General features: G+C 36.7%; 1 protein-coding gene across 1 annotated transcript in view; it reads left to right on the top strand.

Annotated features, from left to right (window-relative positions):
- LOC128637940 (zona pellucida-like domain-containing protein 1) overlaps window positions 1–15,105 on the top strand; it is a 148,304-nt gene extending 133,199 nt beyond the window's left edge. The window contains exons 10-11 of the mRNA XM_053689825.1: window positions 12,177–12,206; window positions 14,544–15,105. Of these exons, the coding sequence (XP_053545800.1) occupies window positions 12,177–12,206; window positions 14,544–14,701 (188 nt within the window). The 3' untranslated portion in view covers window positions 14,702–15,105. The remainder of the gene's footprint in view (window positions 1–12,176; window positions 12,207–14,543) is intronic.
- The last annotated feature ends 484 nt before the right edge of the window (window positions 15,106–15,589 follow it).

Below are 15,589 nucleotides of genomic sequence, written 5' to 3'. Positions count from 1 at the left end.
GACAACAACTTCATATAGTCAGTGTAACCTGTCGTCATACAGTGCACTGTAAATATACTGTAATAGGTGAGACAACACATTCATATAGTCAGTGTAACCTGTAGTCATACAGTGCTGTAAATATACTGTAATCAGGTGAGACAACACATTCATATAGTCAGTGTAAACCTGTAGTCATACAGTGCTGTAAATATTACTGTAATCAGGTGAGACTAACACACTTCATATAGTCAGTGTAACCTGTAGTCATACAGTGCTGTAAATATACTGTAATTCAGGCTGAGACAACACATCATATAGTCAGTGTAACTGTAGTCATACAGTGCTGCTGTAAATATACAGTAACTCAGGTGAGACAACACACTTCATATAGTCAGTGTAACCTGTAGTCATACAGTGCTGTAAATATACTGTAATCAGGTGAGACAACACATTCATATAGTCAGTGTAACCTGTAGTCATACAGTGCTGTAACTATACTGTAATCAGGTGAGACAACACATTCATATAGTCAGTGTAACCTGTAGTCATACAGTGCTGTAAATATACTGTAATCAGGTGAGACAACACATTCATATAGTCAGTGTAACCTGTTAGTCATACAGTGCTGTAAATATACTGTAATCAGGTGAGACAACACATTCATATAGTCAGTGTAACCTGTAGTCATACAGTGCTGTAAATATACTGTAATCAGGTGAGACAACACATTCATATAGTCAGTGTAACCTGTAGTCATACAGTGCTGTAAATATACTGTAATCAGGTGAGACAACACATTCAGTCAGTGTAACCTGTAGTCATACAGTGCTGTAAATATACTGTAATCAAGTGAGACAAAACATTCATATAGTCAGTGTAACCTGTAGTCATACAGTACTGTAAATATACTGTAATCAGGTGAGACAGCACATTTATATAGTCAGTGAAACCTGTAGTCATACAGTGCTGTAAATATACTGTAATCAGGTGAGACAACACATTCATATAGTCAGTGTAACATGTAGTCATACAGTACTGCTGTAAATATACTGTAATCAGGTGAGACAACACATTCATATAGTCAGTGTAACATGTAGTCATACAGTGCTGTAAATATACCTGTAATCAGAGAGACAACACATTCATATAGTCAGTGTAACCCTGTAGTCTATACAGTGCTGTAAATATACTGTAATCAGGTGAGACAACACATTCATATAGTCAGTGTAACCTGTAGTCATACAGTGATCCTGTAAATATACTGTAATAAGGTGAGACAACTCAATCATATAGTCAGTGTAACCTGTAGTCACACAGTGCCTGTAAATATACTGTAATCAGGTGAGCAAACCACATTATATAGTCAGTGTAACCTGTGGTCATACAGTGCTGTAAATTTACTGTAATCAGGTGAGAAACAACATTCATATAGTCAGTGTAACCTGTAGTCATACAGTGCTGCTGTAATATACTGTAATCAGGTGAGACAACACATTCTATAGTCAGTGTCACCTGTAGTCATACAGTGGCTGTAAATATACTGTATCAGGTGAGACAACACATTCATATAGTCAGTGTAACCTGTAGTCATACAGTGCTGCTGTAAATATACTGTAATCAGGTGAGACAACACATTCATATAGTCAGTGTAACTGTAGTCATACAGTGCTGTAAATATACTGTAATCAGGTGAGACAAACACATTCATATAGTCAGTGTAACCTGTGTCATTACAGTGCTGTAAATATACTGTAATCAGGTGAGACAACTCATTCATATAGTCAGTGTAACTGTAGTCATACAGTGCTGTAAATATACTGTAATCAGGTGAGACAACACATTCATATAGTCAGTGTAACTGTAGTCATACAGTGCTGTAAATATACTGTAATCAGGTGAGACAAACACATTATATAGTCAGTGTAACCTGTAGTCATACAGTGCTGTAAATATACTGTAATCAGCTGAGACAAACACATTCATATAGTCAGTGTAACCTGTAGTCATACAGAGCTGTAAATATACTGTATCAGGTGAGACAACACATTCATATAAGTCAGTGTAACCTGTAGTCATACAGTGCTGTAAATTTACTGTAATCAGGTGAGACAACACATTCATATAGTCAGATGCTAACTGTAGTCATACAGTGCTGTAAATATACTGTAATCAGGTGAGACAACACATTCATATAGTCAGTGTAACCTGTAGTCATACAGTCGCTGTAATATATACTGTAATCAGGTGAGACAACACATTCATATAGTCAGTGTAACCTGTAGGTCATACTGTACTGCTGTAAATATACTGTAATCAGGTGAGACAACACATTCATATAGTCAGTGTAACCTGTAGTCATACAGTACTGCTGTAAATATACTGTAATCAGGTGAGACATACACATTCATATAGTCAGTGTAACCTGTAGTCATACAGTGCTGTAAATATACTGTAATCAGGTGAGACAAACACATTCATATAGTCAGTGTAACCTGTAGTCATACAGTGCTGTAAATATACTGTTAATTAGGTGAGACAACACATTCATATAGTACAGTGTAACCTGCTAGTCATACAGTGCTGTTAATATACTGTAACTTAGGTGAAGACAAACACATTCATATAGCTCAGTGTAACCTGTAGTCATACATTGCTGTAAACTATACTGTAATAGGTGAGACAAACACATTCATATAGTCAGTGTAACCTGTAGTCATACAGTGCTGTAAATATACTGTAATCAGGGTGAGACAACACATTCATATAGTCAGTGTAACCTGTAGTATACAGTGCTGTAAATATACTGTAATTAGGTGAGACAACACATTCATATAGTCAGTGTAACTGTAGTCATACAGTGCTGTAAATATACTGTAATAGGTGAGACAACACATTCATATAGTCAGTGTAACCTGTAGTCATACAGCTGCTGTAAATATACTGTAATTAGGTGAGACAAACATTCATATAGTCAGTGTAACTGTAGTCATACAGACTGCTGTAAAATATACTGTAATCAGGTGAGAAAACATTCATATGTCAGTGTAACCTGTAGGTCATACAAGTGCTGTAAATATACTGTAATCAAGGTGAGACAAACATTCATATAGTCAGGTAGTAACCTGTAGTATACAGTGCTGTAAATATACTGTAATCAGGTGAGACAACACATTCATATAGTCAGCTGTAACCTGTAGTCATACAGTGCTGCTAAATATATGTAATCAGGTGAGACAACACAATCTATATAGTCAGTGTAACCTGCTAGTCATACAGTGCTGTAACTATACTGTAATCAGGTGAGACAACACATTCTTATAGTCAGTGTAACTGTGGTCATACAGTGCTGTAATAACTACTGTAATCAGGTGAGACAACACATTCATATAGTCAGAGTAAACCTGTAGTCATACAGTGCTGTAAATATACTGTATAAGGTGAGGACAACACATTCATATAGTCAGTGTAACCTGTCAGTCATACAGTGCTGTAAATATACTGTAATCAGGTGAGACAAACATTCATATAGTCAGTGTAACCTGTAGTCATACAGTGCTGTAAAATATACTGTATTAGGTGAGACAACACATTCATATAGTCAGTGTAACCTGTAGTCATACAGTGCTGTAAATATACTGTAATCAGGTGAGACAACACATTCATATAGTCAGTGTAACCTGTAGTCATACAGTACTGTAAATATACTGTAATCAGGTGAGACAACACATTCATATAGTCAGTGTAACCTGTAGTCATACAGTGCTGTAAATATACTGTAATCAGGTGAGACAACACATTCAGTCAGTGTAACCTGTAGTCATACAGTGCTGTAAATATACTGTAATCAAGGTGAGACAAACACATTCATATAGTCAGTGTAACCTGTAGTCATACAGTACTGTAAATATACTGTAATCAGGTGAGACAGCACATTTATATAGTCAGTGAAACCTGTAGTCATACAGTGCTGTAAATATACTGTAATCAGGTGAGACAACACATTCATATAGTCAGTGTAACATGTAGTCATACAGTACTGCTGTAAATATACTGTAATCAGGTGAGACAACACATTCATATAGTCAGTGTAACCTGTAGTCATACAGTGCTGTAAATATACTGTAATCAGCCGAGACAACACATTCATATAGCCAGTGTAACCTGTAGTCATACAGTGCTGTAAATATACTGTAATCAGGTGAGACAACACATTCATATAGTCAGTGTAACCTGTAGTCATACAGTGCTGTAAATATACTGTAATCAGGTGAGACAACATATTCATATAGTCAGTGTAACCTGTAGTCACACAGTGCTGTAAATATACTGTAATCAGGTGAGACAACACATTCATATAGTCAGTGTAACCTGTGGTCATACAGTGCTGTAAATATACTGTAATCAGGTGAGACAACACATTCATATAGTCAGTGTAACCTGTAGTCATACAGTGCTGCTGTAAATATACTGTAATCAGGTGAGACAACACATTCATATAGTCAGTGTAACCTGTAGTCATACAGTGCTGCTGTAAATATACTGTAATCAGGTGAGACAACACATTCATATAGTCAGTGTACCACTGTAGTCATACACGTCGCTGCTGTAAATATACTGTAATCAGGTGAGACAACACATTCATATAGTCAGTGTAACCTGTAGTCATACAGTGCTGTAAATATACTGTAATCAGGTGAGACAACACAATTCAGTATAGTCAGTGTAACCTGTAGTCATACAGTGCTGTAAATATACTGTAATCAGGTGAGACAATACATTCATATAGTCAGTGTAACCTGTAGTCATACAGTGCTGTAAATATACTGTAATCAGGTGAGACAATACATTCATATAGTCAGTGTAACCTGTAGTCATACAGTGCTGTAAATATACTGTAATCAGGTGAGACAACACATTCATATAGTCAGTGTAACCTGTAGTCATACAGTGCTGTAAATATACTGTAATCAGCCTGAGACAACCACATTCATATAGTCAGTGTAACCTGTAGTCATACAGTGCTGCTGTAAATATACTGTAATCAGGTGAGACAACACATTCATATAGTCAGTGTAACCTGTAGTCATACAGTGCTGTAAATATACTGTAATCAGGTGAGACAATACATTCATATAGTCAGTGTAACCTGTAGTCATACAGTGCTGTAAATATACTGTAATCAGGTGAGACAATACATTCATATAGTCAGTGTAACCTGTAGTCATACAGTGCTGCTGTAAATATACTGTAATCAGGTGAGACAACACATTCATATAGTCAGTGTAACCTGTAGGTCATACAGTGCTGTAAATATACTGTAATCAGGTGAGACAACACATTCATATAGTCAGTGTAACCTGTAGTCATACAGTGCTGTAAATATACTGTAATCAGGGAGACAAATACATTCATATAGTCAGTGTAACCTGTAGTCATACAGTGCTTAAATATACTGTAATCAGGTGAGACAATACATTCATATAGTCAGTGTAACCTGTAGTCATACAGTGCTGTAAATATACTGTAATCAGGTGAGACAACACATCTCATATCGTCAGTGTAACCTGAGTCATACAGTGCTGTAAATATACAGTAAATAGGACGAGACAACACATTCAATGATAGTCAGTGTAACCTGTAGTGCTACAGTGCTGTAAATATATCTGTAATCAGGAGAGACAAACAATTCATATAGTCAGTGTAAACTGTAGACATCAAGTGCTGTAAAATATACTGTCATCAGGGTGAGACCACACATTCATATAGTCAGTAGTAACCTGTAGTCATCCAGTGCTGTAAATATGACTGTAATTAGGTGAGACAACACATTCATATAGTCAGTAGTAACCTGTAGTCATACAGTGCTGTAAATATACTGTAATCAGGTGAGACCAACACATTCATATAGTCAGTGTAACTGTTAGTCATACAGTGCCTTGTAATAATATACTGTAATCAGGTGAGACAACACATTCATATAGTCAGTGTAACCTGTAGTCATACAGTGCTGTAAATATACTGTAATCAGGTGAGACAACACATTATATAGTCAGTGTAACCTGTAGTCATACAGTGCTGTAAATATACTGTAATCAGGTGAGACAAACACATTCATATAGTCAGTGTAACCTGTAGTCATACAGTGCTGTAAATATACTGTAATCAGGTGAGACAACACATTCATATAGTCAGTGTAACCTGTAGTCATACAGTGCTGTAAATATACTGTAATCAGGTGAGACAACACATTCATATAGTCAGTGTAACCCTGTAGTCATACAGTGCTGTAAATATACTGTAATCAGGTGAGACAACACATTCATATAGTCAGTGTAACCTGTAGTCATACAGTGCTGTAAATATACTGTAATCAGGTGAGACAACACATTCATATAGTCAGTGTAACCTGTAGTCATACAGTGCTGTAAATATACTGTAATCAGGTGAGACAACACATTCATATAGTCAGTGTAACCTGTAGTCATACAGTGCTGTAAATACTACTGTAATCAGGTGAGACAACACATTCATATAGTCAGTGTAACTGTAGTCATACAGTATGCTGTAAATATACTGTAATCAGGTCGAGACAACACATTCATATAGTCAGTGTAACCCTGTAGTCATACAGTGCTGTAAATCTACTGTAATAGGTGAGACAACACATTATATAGTCAGTGCTAACTGTAGTCATACAGTACTGCTGTAACTATACTGCTAAATCAGGTGAGACAACACATTCATAATAGTCAGTGTAACTGTAGTCATACAGTGCTGTAAATATACTGTAATCAGGCTGAGACAACACATTCATATAGTCAGTGTAACCTGTAGTCATACAGTGCTGTAAATATACTGTAATCAGGTGAGACAAACCATTCATATAGTCAGTGTAAACCTGTAGTCATACAGTGCTACTGTAAATATACTGTAATCAGGTGAGGACAAACATTTCATATAGTCAGTGCTAACCTGTAGTATACAGCTGCTGTAAATAACTGTAATCAGGTGAGACAACACATTCATATAGTCAGTGTAACCTGTAGTCCATACAGTGCTGTAAATATACTGTAATCAGGTGAGACAACACATTCATATAGTCAGTGTAACCTGTAGTCATACAGTGCTGTAAATATACTGTAATCAGGTGAGACAACACATTCATAGTCAGTGTAACCTGTAGTCATACAGTGCTGTAAATATACTGTAATCAGTGAGACAACACATTCATATAGTCAGTGTAACCTGTAGTCATACAGTGCTGTAAATATACTGTAATCAGGTGAGACAACACATTCATATAGTCAATGTATCCTGTAGTCATACAGTGCTGTAAATATACTGTAATCAGGTGAGACAACACATTCATATAGTCAGTGTAACCTGTAGTCATACAGTGCTGCTGTAAATATACTGTAATTAGGTGAGACAACACATTCATATAGTCAGTGTAACCTGTAGTCATACAGTGCTGCTGTAAATATACTGTAATCAGGTGAGACAACACATTCATATAGTCAGTGTAACCTGTAGTCATACAGTGCTGTAAATATACTGTAATCAGGTGAGAAAACATATTCCTATAGTCCAGTTGTACACTGTAGTCATCCGTACTGTAAATATACTGTAATCAGGTGAGACAACACATTCATATAGTCAGTGTAACCTGTAGTCATACAGTATGCTGTAAATATACTGTAATCAGGGTGAGACAACACATTCCTATAGTCCATTGTAACCTGTAGTCATACAGTGCTGTAAATATACTGTAATCAGGTGAGACAACACATTCATATAGTCAGTGTAACCTGTAGTCATACAGTGCTGTAAGATGATACTGTAATCAGGTGAGACAACACATTCATATAGTCAGTGTAACCTGTAGTCATACAGTGCTGTAAATATACTGTAATCAGGTGAGACAAAACATTCATATAGTCAGTGTAACCTGTAGTCATAAAGTGCTGTAAATATACTGTAATCGGGTGAGACAACACATTCATATAGTCAGTGTAACATGTAGTCATACAGTGCTTGTAAATATACTGTAATAGGTGAGACAACACATTCATATAGTCCAGTGTAACCTGTAGTCATACAGTGCTGTAAATATACTGTAATCAGGTGAGACAACACATTCATATAGTCAGTGTAACCTGTAGTCATACAGTGCTGTAAATATACTGTAATTAGGTGAGACAACACATTCATATAGTCAGTGTAACCTGTAGTCATACAGTGCTGTAAATATACTGTAATCAGGTGAGACAACACATTCATATAGTCAGTGTAACCTGTAGTCATACAGTGCTGTAAATATACTGTAATCAGCTGAGACAACACATTCATATAGTCAGTGTAACCTGTAGTCATACAGTGCTGTAAATATACTGTAATCAGGTGAGACAACACATTCAGTCAGTGTAACCTGTAGTCATACAGTGCTGTAAATATACTGTAATCAGGTGAGACAAAACATTCATATAGTCAGTGTAACCTGTAGTCATACAGTACTGTAAATATACTGGAATCAGGTGAGACAGCACATTTATATAGTCAGTGTAACCTGTAGTCATACAGTGCTGTAAATATACTGTAATCAGGTGAGACAACACATTCATATAGTCAGTGTAACATGTAGTCATACAAGCTATTGCCTGTAAATATACTGTAATCAGGTGAGACAAACCCACTTCATCTAGTCAGTGTAAATGTAGTCATAACAGTATGCCTGCTAAATATACTGCTAATAGGTGAGACAACACATCTCATATAGCTCAGTGTAACCTGTAGTCATACCAGTGCTGTAAATATACTCGTAACTCAGGTGGAGACAACACCATTCATATAGTCAGTGTAACCTGTCTTGTCATCAGTACTCTGTAAATTATACTGTAATCAGCTGAGACAACACACATTCATTATAGTCAGTGTAACCTGTAGTCATACAGTGCTGTAAATATACTGTAATCAGCTGAGACAACACATTCATATAGTCAGTGTAACCTGTAGTCATACAGTACTGTAAATATACTGTAATCAGGTGAGACAACACATTCATATAGTCAGTGTAATCTGTAGTCATACAGTGCTGCTGTAAATATACTGTAATCAGCTGAGACAACACATTCATATAGTCAGTGTAACCTGTAGGCATACAGTGCTGTAAATATACTGTAATCAGGTGAGACAACACATTCATATAGTCAGTGTAACCTGTAGTCACACAGTGCTGTAAATATACTGTAATCAGGTGAGACAACACATTCATATAGTCAGTGTAACCTGTGGTCATACAGTGCTGTAAATATACTGTAATCAGGTGAGACAACACATTCATATAGTCAGTGTAACCTGTAGTCATACAGTGCTGTAAATATACTGTAATCAGGTGAGACAACACATTCATATAGTCAGTGTAACCTGTAGTCATACAGTGCTGTAAATATACTGTAATCAGCTGAGACAACACATTCATATAGTCAGTGTAACCTGTAGTCATACAGTGCTGTAAATATACTGTAATCAGGTGAGACAACACATTCATATAGTCAGTGTAACCTGTAGTCATACAGTGCTGTAAATATACTGTAATCAGATGAGACAAACACATTTCATATAGTCAGTGTAACTGTAGTCATACAGTGCTGTAAATATACTGTAATCAGGTGAGACAACACATTCATATAGTCAGTGTAACCTGTAGTCATACAGTGCTGTAAATATACTGTAATCAGGTGAGACAACACATTCATATAGTCAGTGTAACCTGTAGTCATACAGTGCTGTAAATATACTGTAATCAGCTGAGACAACACATTCATATAGTCAGTGTAACCTGTAGTCATACAGTGCTGTAAAATATACTGTAATAGGTGAGACAACACATTCATATAGTCAGAGTAACCTGTAGTCATACAGTGCTGCTAAATATACTGTAATCAGGTGAGACAACACATTCATATAGTCAGTGTAACCTGTAGTCATACAGTGCTGTAAATATACTGTAATCAGATGAGACAACACATTCATATAGTCAGTGTAACCTGTAGTCATACAGTGCTGTAAATATACTGTAATCAGGTGAGACAACACATTCCTATAGTCAGTGTAACCTGTAGTCATACAGTACTGCTGTAAATATACTGTAATCAGGTGAGACAACACATTCCTATAGTCAGTGTAACCTGTAGTCATACAGTGCTGTAAATATACTGTAATCAGGTGAGACAACACATTCATATAGTCAGTGTAACCTGTAGTCATACAGTGCCTGTAACTATACTGTAATCAGGTGAGACAACACATTCATATAGTCAGTGTAACCTGTAGTCATACAGTGCTGTAAATTATACTGTAATCAGGTGAGACAAACATTCATATAGTCAGTGTAACCTGTAGTCATAAGTGCTGCTGTAAACTATACCTGTAATCAGGTGAGACAACACATTCATATAGTCAGTGTAACCTGTAGTCATACAGTGCCTGTAAATATACCTGTAATCAGGTGAGACAACACATTCATATAGTCAGTGTAACCTGTAGTCATACAGTACTGCTGTAAATATACTGTAATCAGGTGAGACAACACATTTATATATTCAGTGTAACCTGTAGTCATACAGTGCTGTAAATATACTGTAATCAGGCGAGACACACATTCATATAGTCAGTGTAACCTGTAGTCATACAGTGCTGCTGTAAATATACTGTAATCAGGTGAGACAACACATTCATATAGTCAGTGTAACCTGTAGTCATACAGTGCTGTAAATATACTGTTATCAGGTGAGACAACACATTCATATAGTCAGTGTAACCTGTAGTCATACAGTGCTGTAAATATACTGTAATCAGGTGAGACAACACATTCATATAGTCAGTGTAACCTGTAGTCATACAGTACTGCTGTAAATATACTGTAATCAGGTGAGACAACACATTCATATAGTCAGTGTAACCTGTAGTCATACAGTGCTGTAAATATACTGTAATCAGGTGAGACAAAACATTCATATAGTCAGTGTAACCAGTGGTCATACAGTGCTGTAAATATACTGTAATCAGGTGAGACAACACATTCATATAGTCAGTGTAACCTGTAGTCATACAGTGCTGTAAATATACTGTAATCAGGTGAGACAACACATTTATATATTCAGTGTAACCTGTAGTCATACAGTACTGTAAATATACTGTAATTAGGTGAGACAACACATTCCTATAGTCAGTGTAACCTGTAGTCATACAGTGCTGTAAATATACTGTAATCAGGTGAGACAGCACACTCATATAGTCAGTGTAACCTGTAGTCATACAGTGCTGTAAATATACTGTAATCAGGTGAGACAACACATTCATATAGTCAGTGTAACCTGTAGTCATACAGTGCTGTAAATATACTGTAATCAGGTGAGACAACACATTCATATAGTCAGTGTAACCTGTAGTCATACAGTGCTGTAAATATACTGTAATCAGGTGAGACAACACATTTATATAGTCAGTGTAACCTGTAGTCATACAGTACTGCTGTAAATATACTGTAATCAGGTGAGACAATACATTCATATAGTCAGTGCAACCTGTAGTCATACAGTGCTGTAAATATACTGTAATCAGGTGAGACAAAACATTCATATAGTCAGTGTAACCTGTAGTCATACAGTGCTGTAAATATACTGTAATCAGGTGAGACAACACATTCATATAGTCAGTGTAACCTGTAGTCATACAGTGCTGCTGTAAATATACTGTAATCAGGTGAGACAACACATTCATATAGTCAGTGTAACCTGTGGTCATACAGTGCTGTAAATATACTGTAATCAGGTGAGACAACACATTCATATAGTCAGTGTAACCTGTAGTCATATAGTACTGCTGTAAATATACTGTAATCAGGTGAGACAACACATTCATATAGTCAGTGTAACCTGTAGTCATACAGTGCTGTAAATATACTGTAATCAGGTGAGACAACACACGCATATAGTCAGTGTAACCTGTAGTCATACAGTGCTGTAAATATACTGTAATCAGGTGAGACAACACATTCATATAGTCAGTGTAACCTGTGGTCATAAGATGGTACTGGGGGCTTTATAATAGACCTGAACTTGATACAAAACATAATTAAACATATTTTCTGTCACACGTGCTTGTGTCACTGGTATATATGTTGTTTTTTCTAGGTGTTACATCGCAGCTGTCCGGTCAGAGCAGTAAGTATTATTTACTGTTGTAGGATTAGAACTTTGTGCTGCTCTCTTAATCTAATATTCTGACTGAAAGTGAATTAGATAAAATGTCACAAATTTCTTTCCCTTGGGTGAAACAGACCAGATTATGAGGCCCATTTATCAAACTCCGTATGGAGCGTGTGGGCCCGTGTTTCTGGCGAGCTTTCCGCATTCAGCGAGGTCTTGCGGACCTGATCTGCACTGTCGGATCAGGTCCGCAAGACCTTTAATAAATATACCTCTATGTTTCAGCATTAAAGGGTGAAACACCGCACACACTAGTTTTACTATATTTTTAGTCATATGAAGAATTAATAAATTAATACAAATAATGAGCCAATGTCTACCTGTTGTGTGAAACAAGTTATTGACTTTCATTCCGTTCATTATAAATTGTCTTGCACACGTACAGAGACAGATTAGTCAATGGAAGTATCTGATAACAGCATTTACCGTCAGCGGCTACTTTCTGTGTTCTGAACCCTTGGCTCCCCTGTACAGACATATGTAGATATACTTGTGCATAGGGTAGCAATAGTGAATGGCTGCCCTGTACAGACATATGTAGATATACTTGTGCATAGGGTAGCAATAGTGAATGGCTGCCCTGTACAGACATATGTAGATATACTTGTGCATAGGGTAGCAATAGTGAATGGCTGCCCTGTACAGACATATGTAGATATACTTGTGCATAGGGTAGCAATAGTGAATGGCTGCCCTGTACAGACATATGTAGATATACTTGTGCATAGGGTAGCAATAGTGAATGGCTGCCCTGTACAGACATATGTAGATATACTTGTGCATAGGGTAGCAATAGTGAATGGCTGCCCTGTACAGACATATGTAGATATACTTGTGCATAGGGTAGCAATAGTGAATGGCTGCCCTGTACAGACATATGTAGATATACTTGTGCATAGGGTAGCAATAGTGAATGGCTGCCCTGTACAGACATATGTAGATATACTTGTGCATGGGGTAGCAATAGTGAATGGCTGCCCTGTACAGACATATGTAGATATACTTGTGCATAGGGTAGCAATAGTGAATGGCTGCCCTGTACAGACATATGTAGATATACTTGTGCATGGGGTAGCAATAGTGAATGGCTGCCCTGTATAGACATATGTAGATATACTTGTGCATAGGGTAGCAATAGTGAATGGCTGCCCTGTACAGACATATGTAGATATACTTGTGCATAGGGTAGCAATAGTGAATGGCTGCCCTGTACAGACATATGTAGATATACTTGTGCATGGGGTAGCAATAGTGAATGGCTGCCCTGTATAGACATATGTAGATATACTTGTGCATAGGGTAGCAATAGTGAATGGCTGCCCTGTACAGACATATGTAGATATACTTGTGCATAGGGTAGCAATAGTGAATGGCTGCCCTGTACAGACATATGTAGATATACTTGTGCATGGGGTAGCAATAGTGAATGGCTGCCCTGTACAGACATATGTAGATATACTTGTGCATAGGGTAGCAATAGTGAATGGCTGCCCTGTACAGACATATGTAGATATACTTGTGCATAGGGTAGCAATAGTGAATGGCTGCCCTGTACAGACATATGTAGATATACTTGTGCATAGGGTAGCAATAGTGAATGGCTGCCCTGTATAGACATATGTAGATATACTTGTGCATAGGGTAGCAATAGTGAATGGCTGCCCTGTACAGACATATGTAGATATACTTGTGCATAGGGTAGCAATAGTGAATGGCTGCCCTGTACAGACATATGTAGATATACTTGTGCATGGGGTAGCAATAGTGAATGGCTGCCCTGTACAGACATATGTAGATATACTTGTGCATGGGGTAGCAATAGTGACTTGGACACATTAACTGTGAAATATCCAGGCAATGTATACATATAGATCTATATATAAATTGTGTAAGCAAGATACTATAATCTAATGCTAACACTTTCTAATATCAAGAACCAAAATACAAACTGTATGGGGATTTAAGTTGCACGTAAAGCCCTAAAAGAATACATTTTATTATAGACATTAAAAAAACCATGCTCCTTCATCTCTCATACTTAGCTGAATAAGTCTATGCTATGGGGCTCCTTAAGGAGCACATTATTAGCCACATAACTGTCTCAATAGATGAAAGAAACTGGCACCCACTATAATAAGTGAGATCTCAGCATCAGATATGAGTACTGGGTAATCAGGAGATAAAACAAAACTGCTGATGTTTTCTGCCTATTCACAGCTTTAGCAAAGCAAAATAAGTGTAGGCTGAATCCAATAAAACTATTTCTCTGTTAATTTGCTCCTCTCTTTCTAGACTTGAGTGGGGCTAAGGAGTTAGAAGGTACCTTGACAGGACTCATCGTTGGACTCATCATTGCTGCTCTGTTGGGCGCTGCCCTGGTGTTTGGCGTTGTCATCCTGTATAAAATGTATCGTCTCAGAGCATCTCAGAATGAGAAAAGCCTAGGCTGACAAGTGTGTGTATCCATGTGATAATAAGCACTGTCCTCAGGTCAAATGCACAGTTTATAAAATCATATAACTAATCACTTTAAATCATTGAAAATATATCATTATTTTTCAGCATGCTGACATGTATGTGTATTTGTGCAGAATATAAATGGTGCAATAAGTGACGTCTCCAGATGCAATCAGCTCGTTACACTGCCAGACAGCAACAGATAAACTCCCGGAGGCACCTCTATATAGTGGCACATTATGTATTAGAGATAAAGTACTCTGTAACATATACCTGTATGTCTGCTGAGCTTGTGAAATGACATATCTGTATGGTAATATTATTTGTGATTGATTAAATGAATATGCTCAAATTCAGACTTATTTTCTTGTAACTAATAAAAATAAATTCTAACTAATTCTCATTTGAATCGACTGTCATGACATGAGTACTCAAGTATACATAAATACGGTTGTGACATAAGTAATACTAATGAAGTATACATAAATACTGATGTGACATGAGTAATACTACTGAAGTATACATAAATACTGATGTGACATGAGTAATACTACTGAAGTATACATAAATACTGATGTGACATGAGTAATACTACTGAAGTATACATAAATACAGTTGTGACATGAGTAATACTACTGAAGTATACATAAATACAGTTGTGACATGAGTAATACTACTGAAGTATACATAAATACGGTTGTGACATGAGTAATACTACTGAAGTATACATAAATACAGTTGTGACATGAGTAATACTACTGAAGTATACATAAATACTGTTGTGACATGAGTAATACTACTGAAGTATACATAAATACGGTTGTGACATGAGTAATACTACTGAAGTATACATAAATACAGTTGTGACATGAGTAATACTA

The sequence above is a fragment of the Bombina bombina genome, chromosome 8, assembly GCF_027579735.1.
Source record: "Bombina bombina isolate aBomBom1 chromosome 8, aBomBom1.pri, whole genome shotgun sequence".
In the NCBI taxonomy this organism is placed as follows: Eukaryota; Metazoa; Chordata; class Amphibia; order Anura; family Bombinatoridae; genus Bombina; species Bombina bombina.
This window is presented reverse-complemented; position numbering and strand designations above follow the sequence as displayed.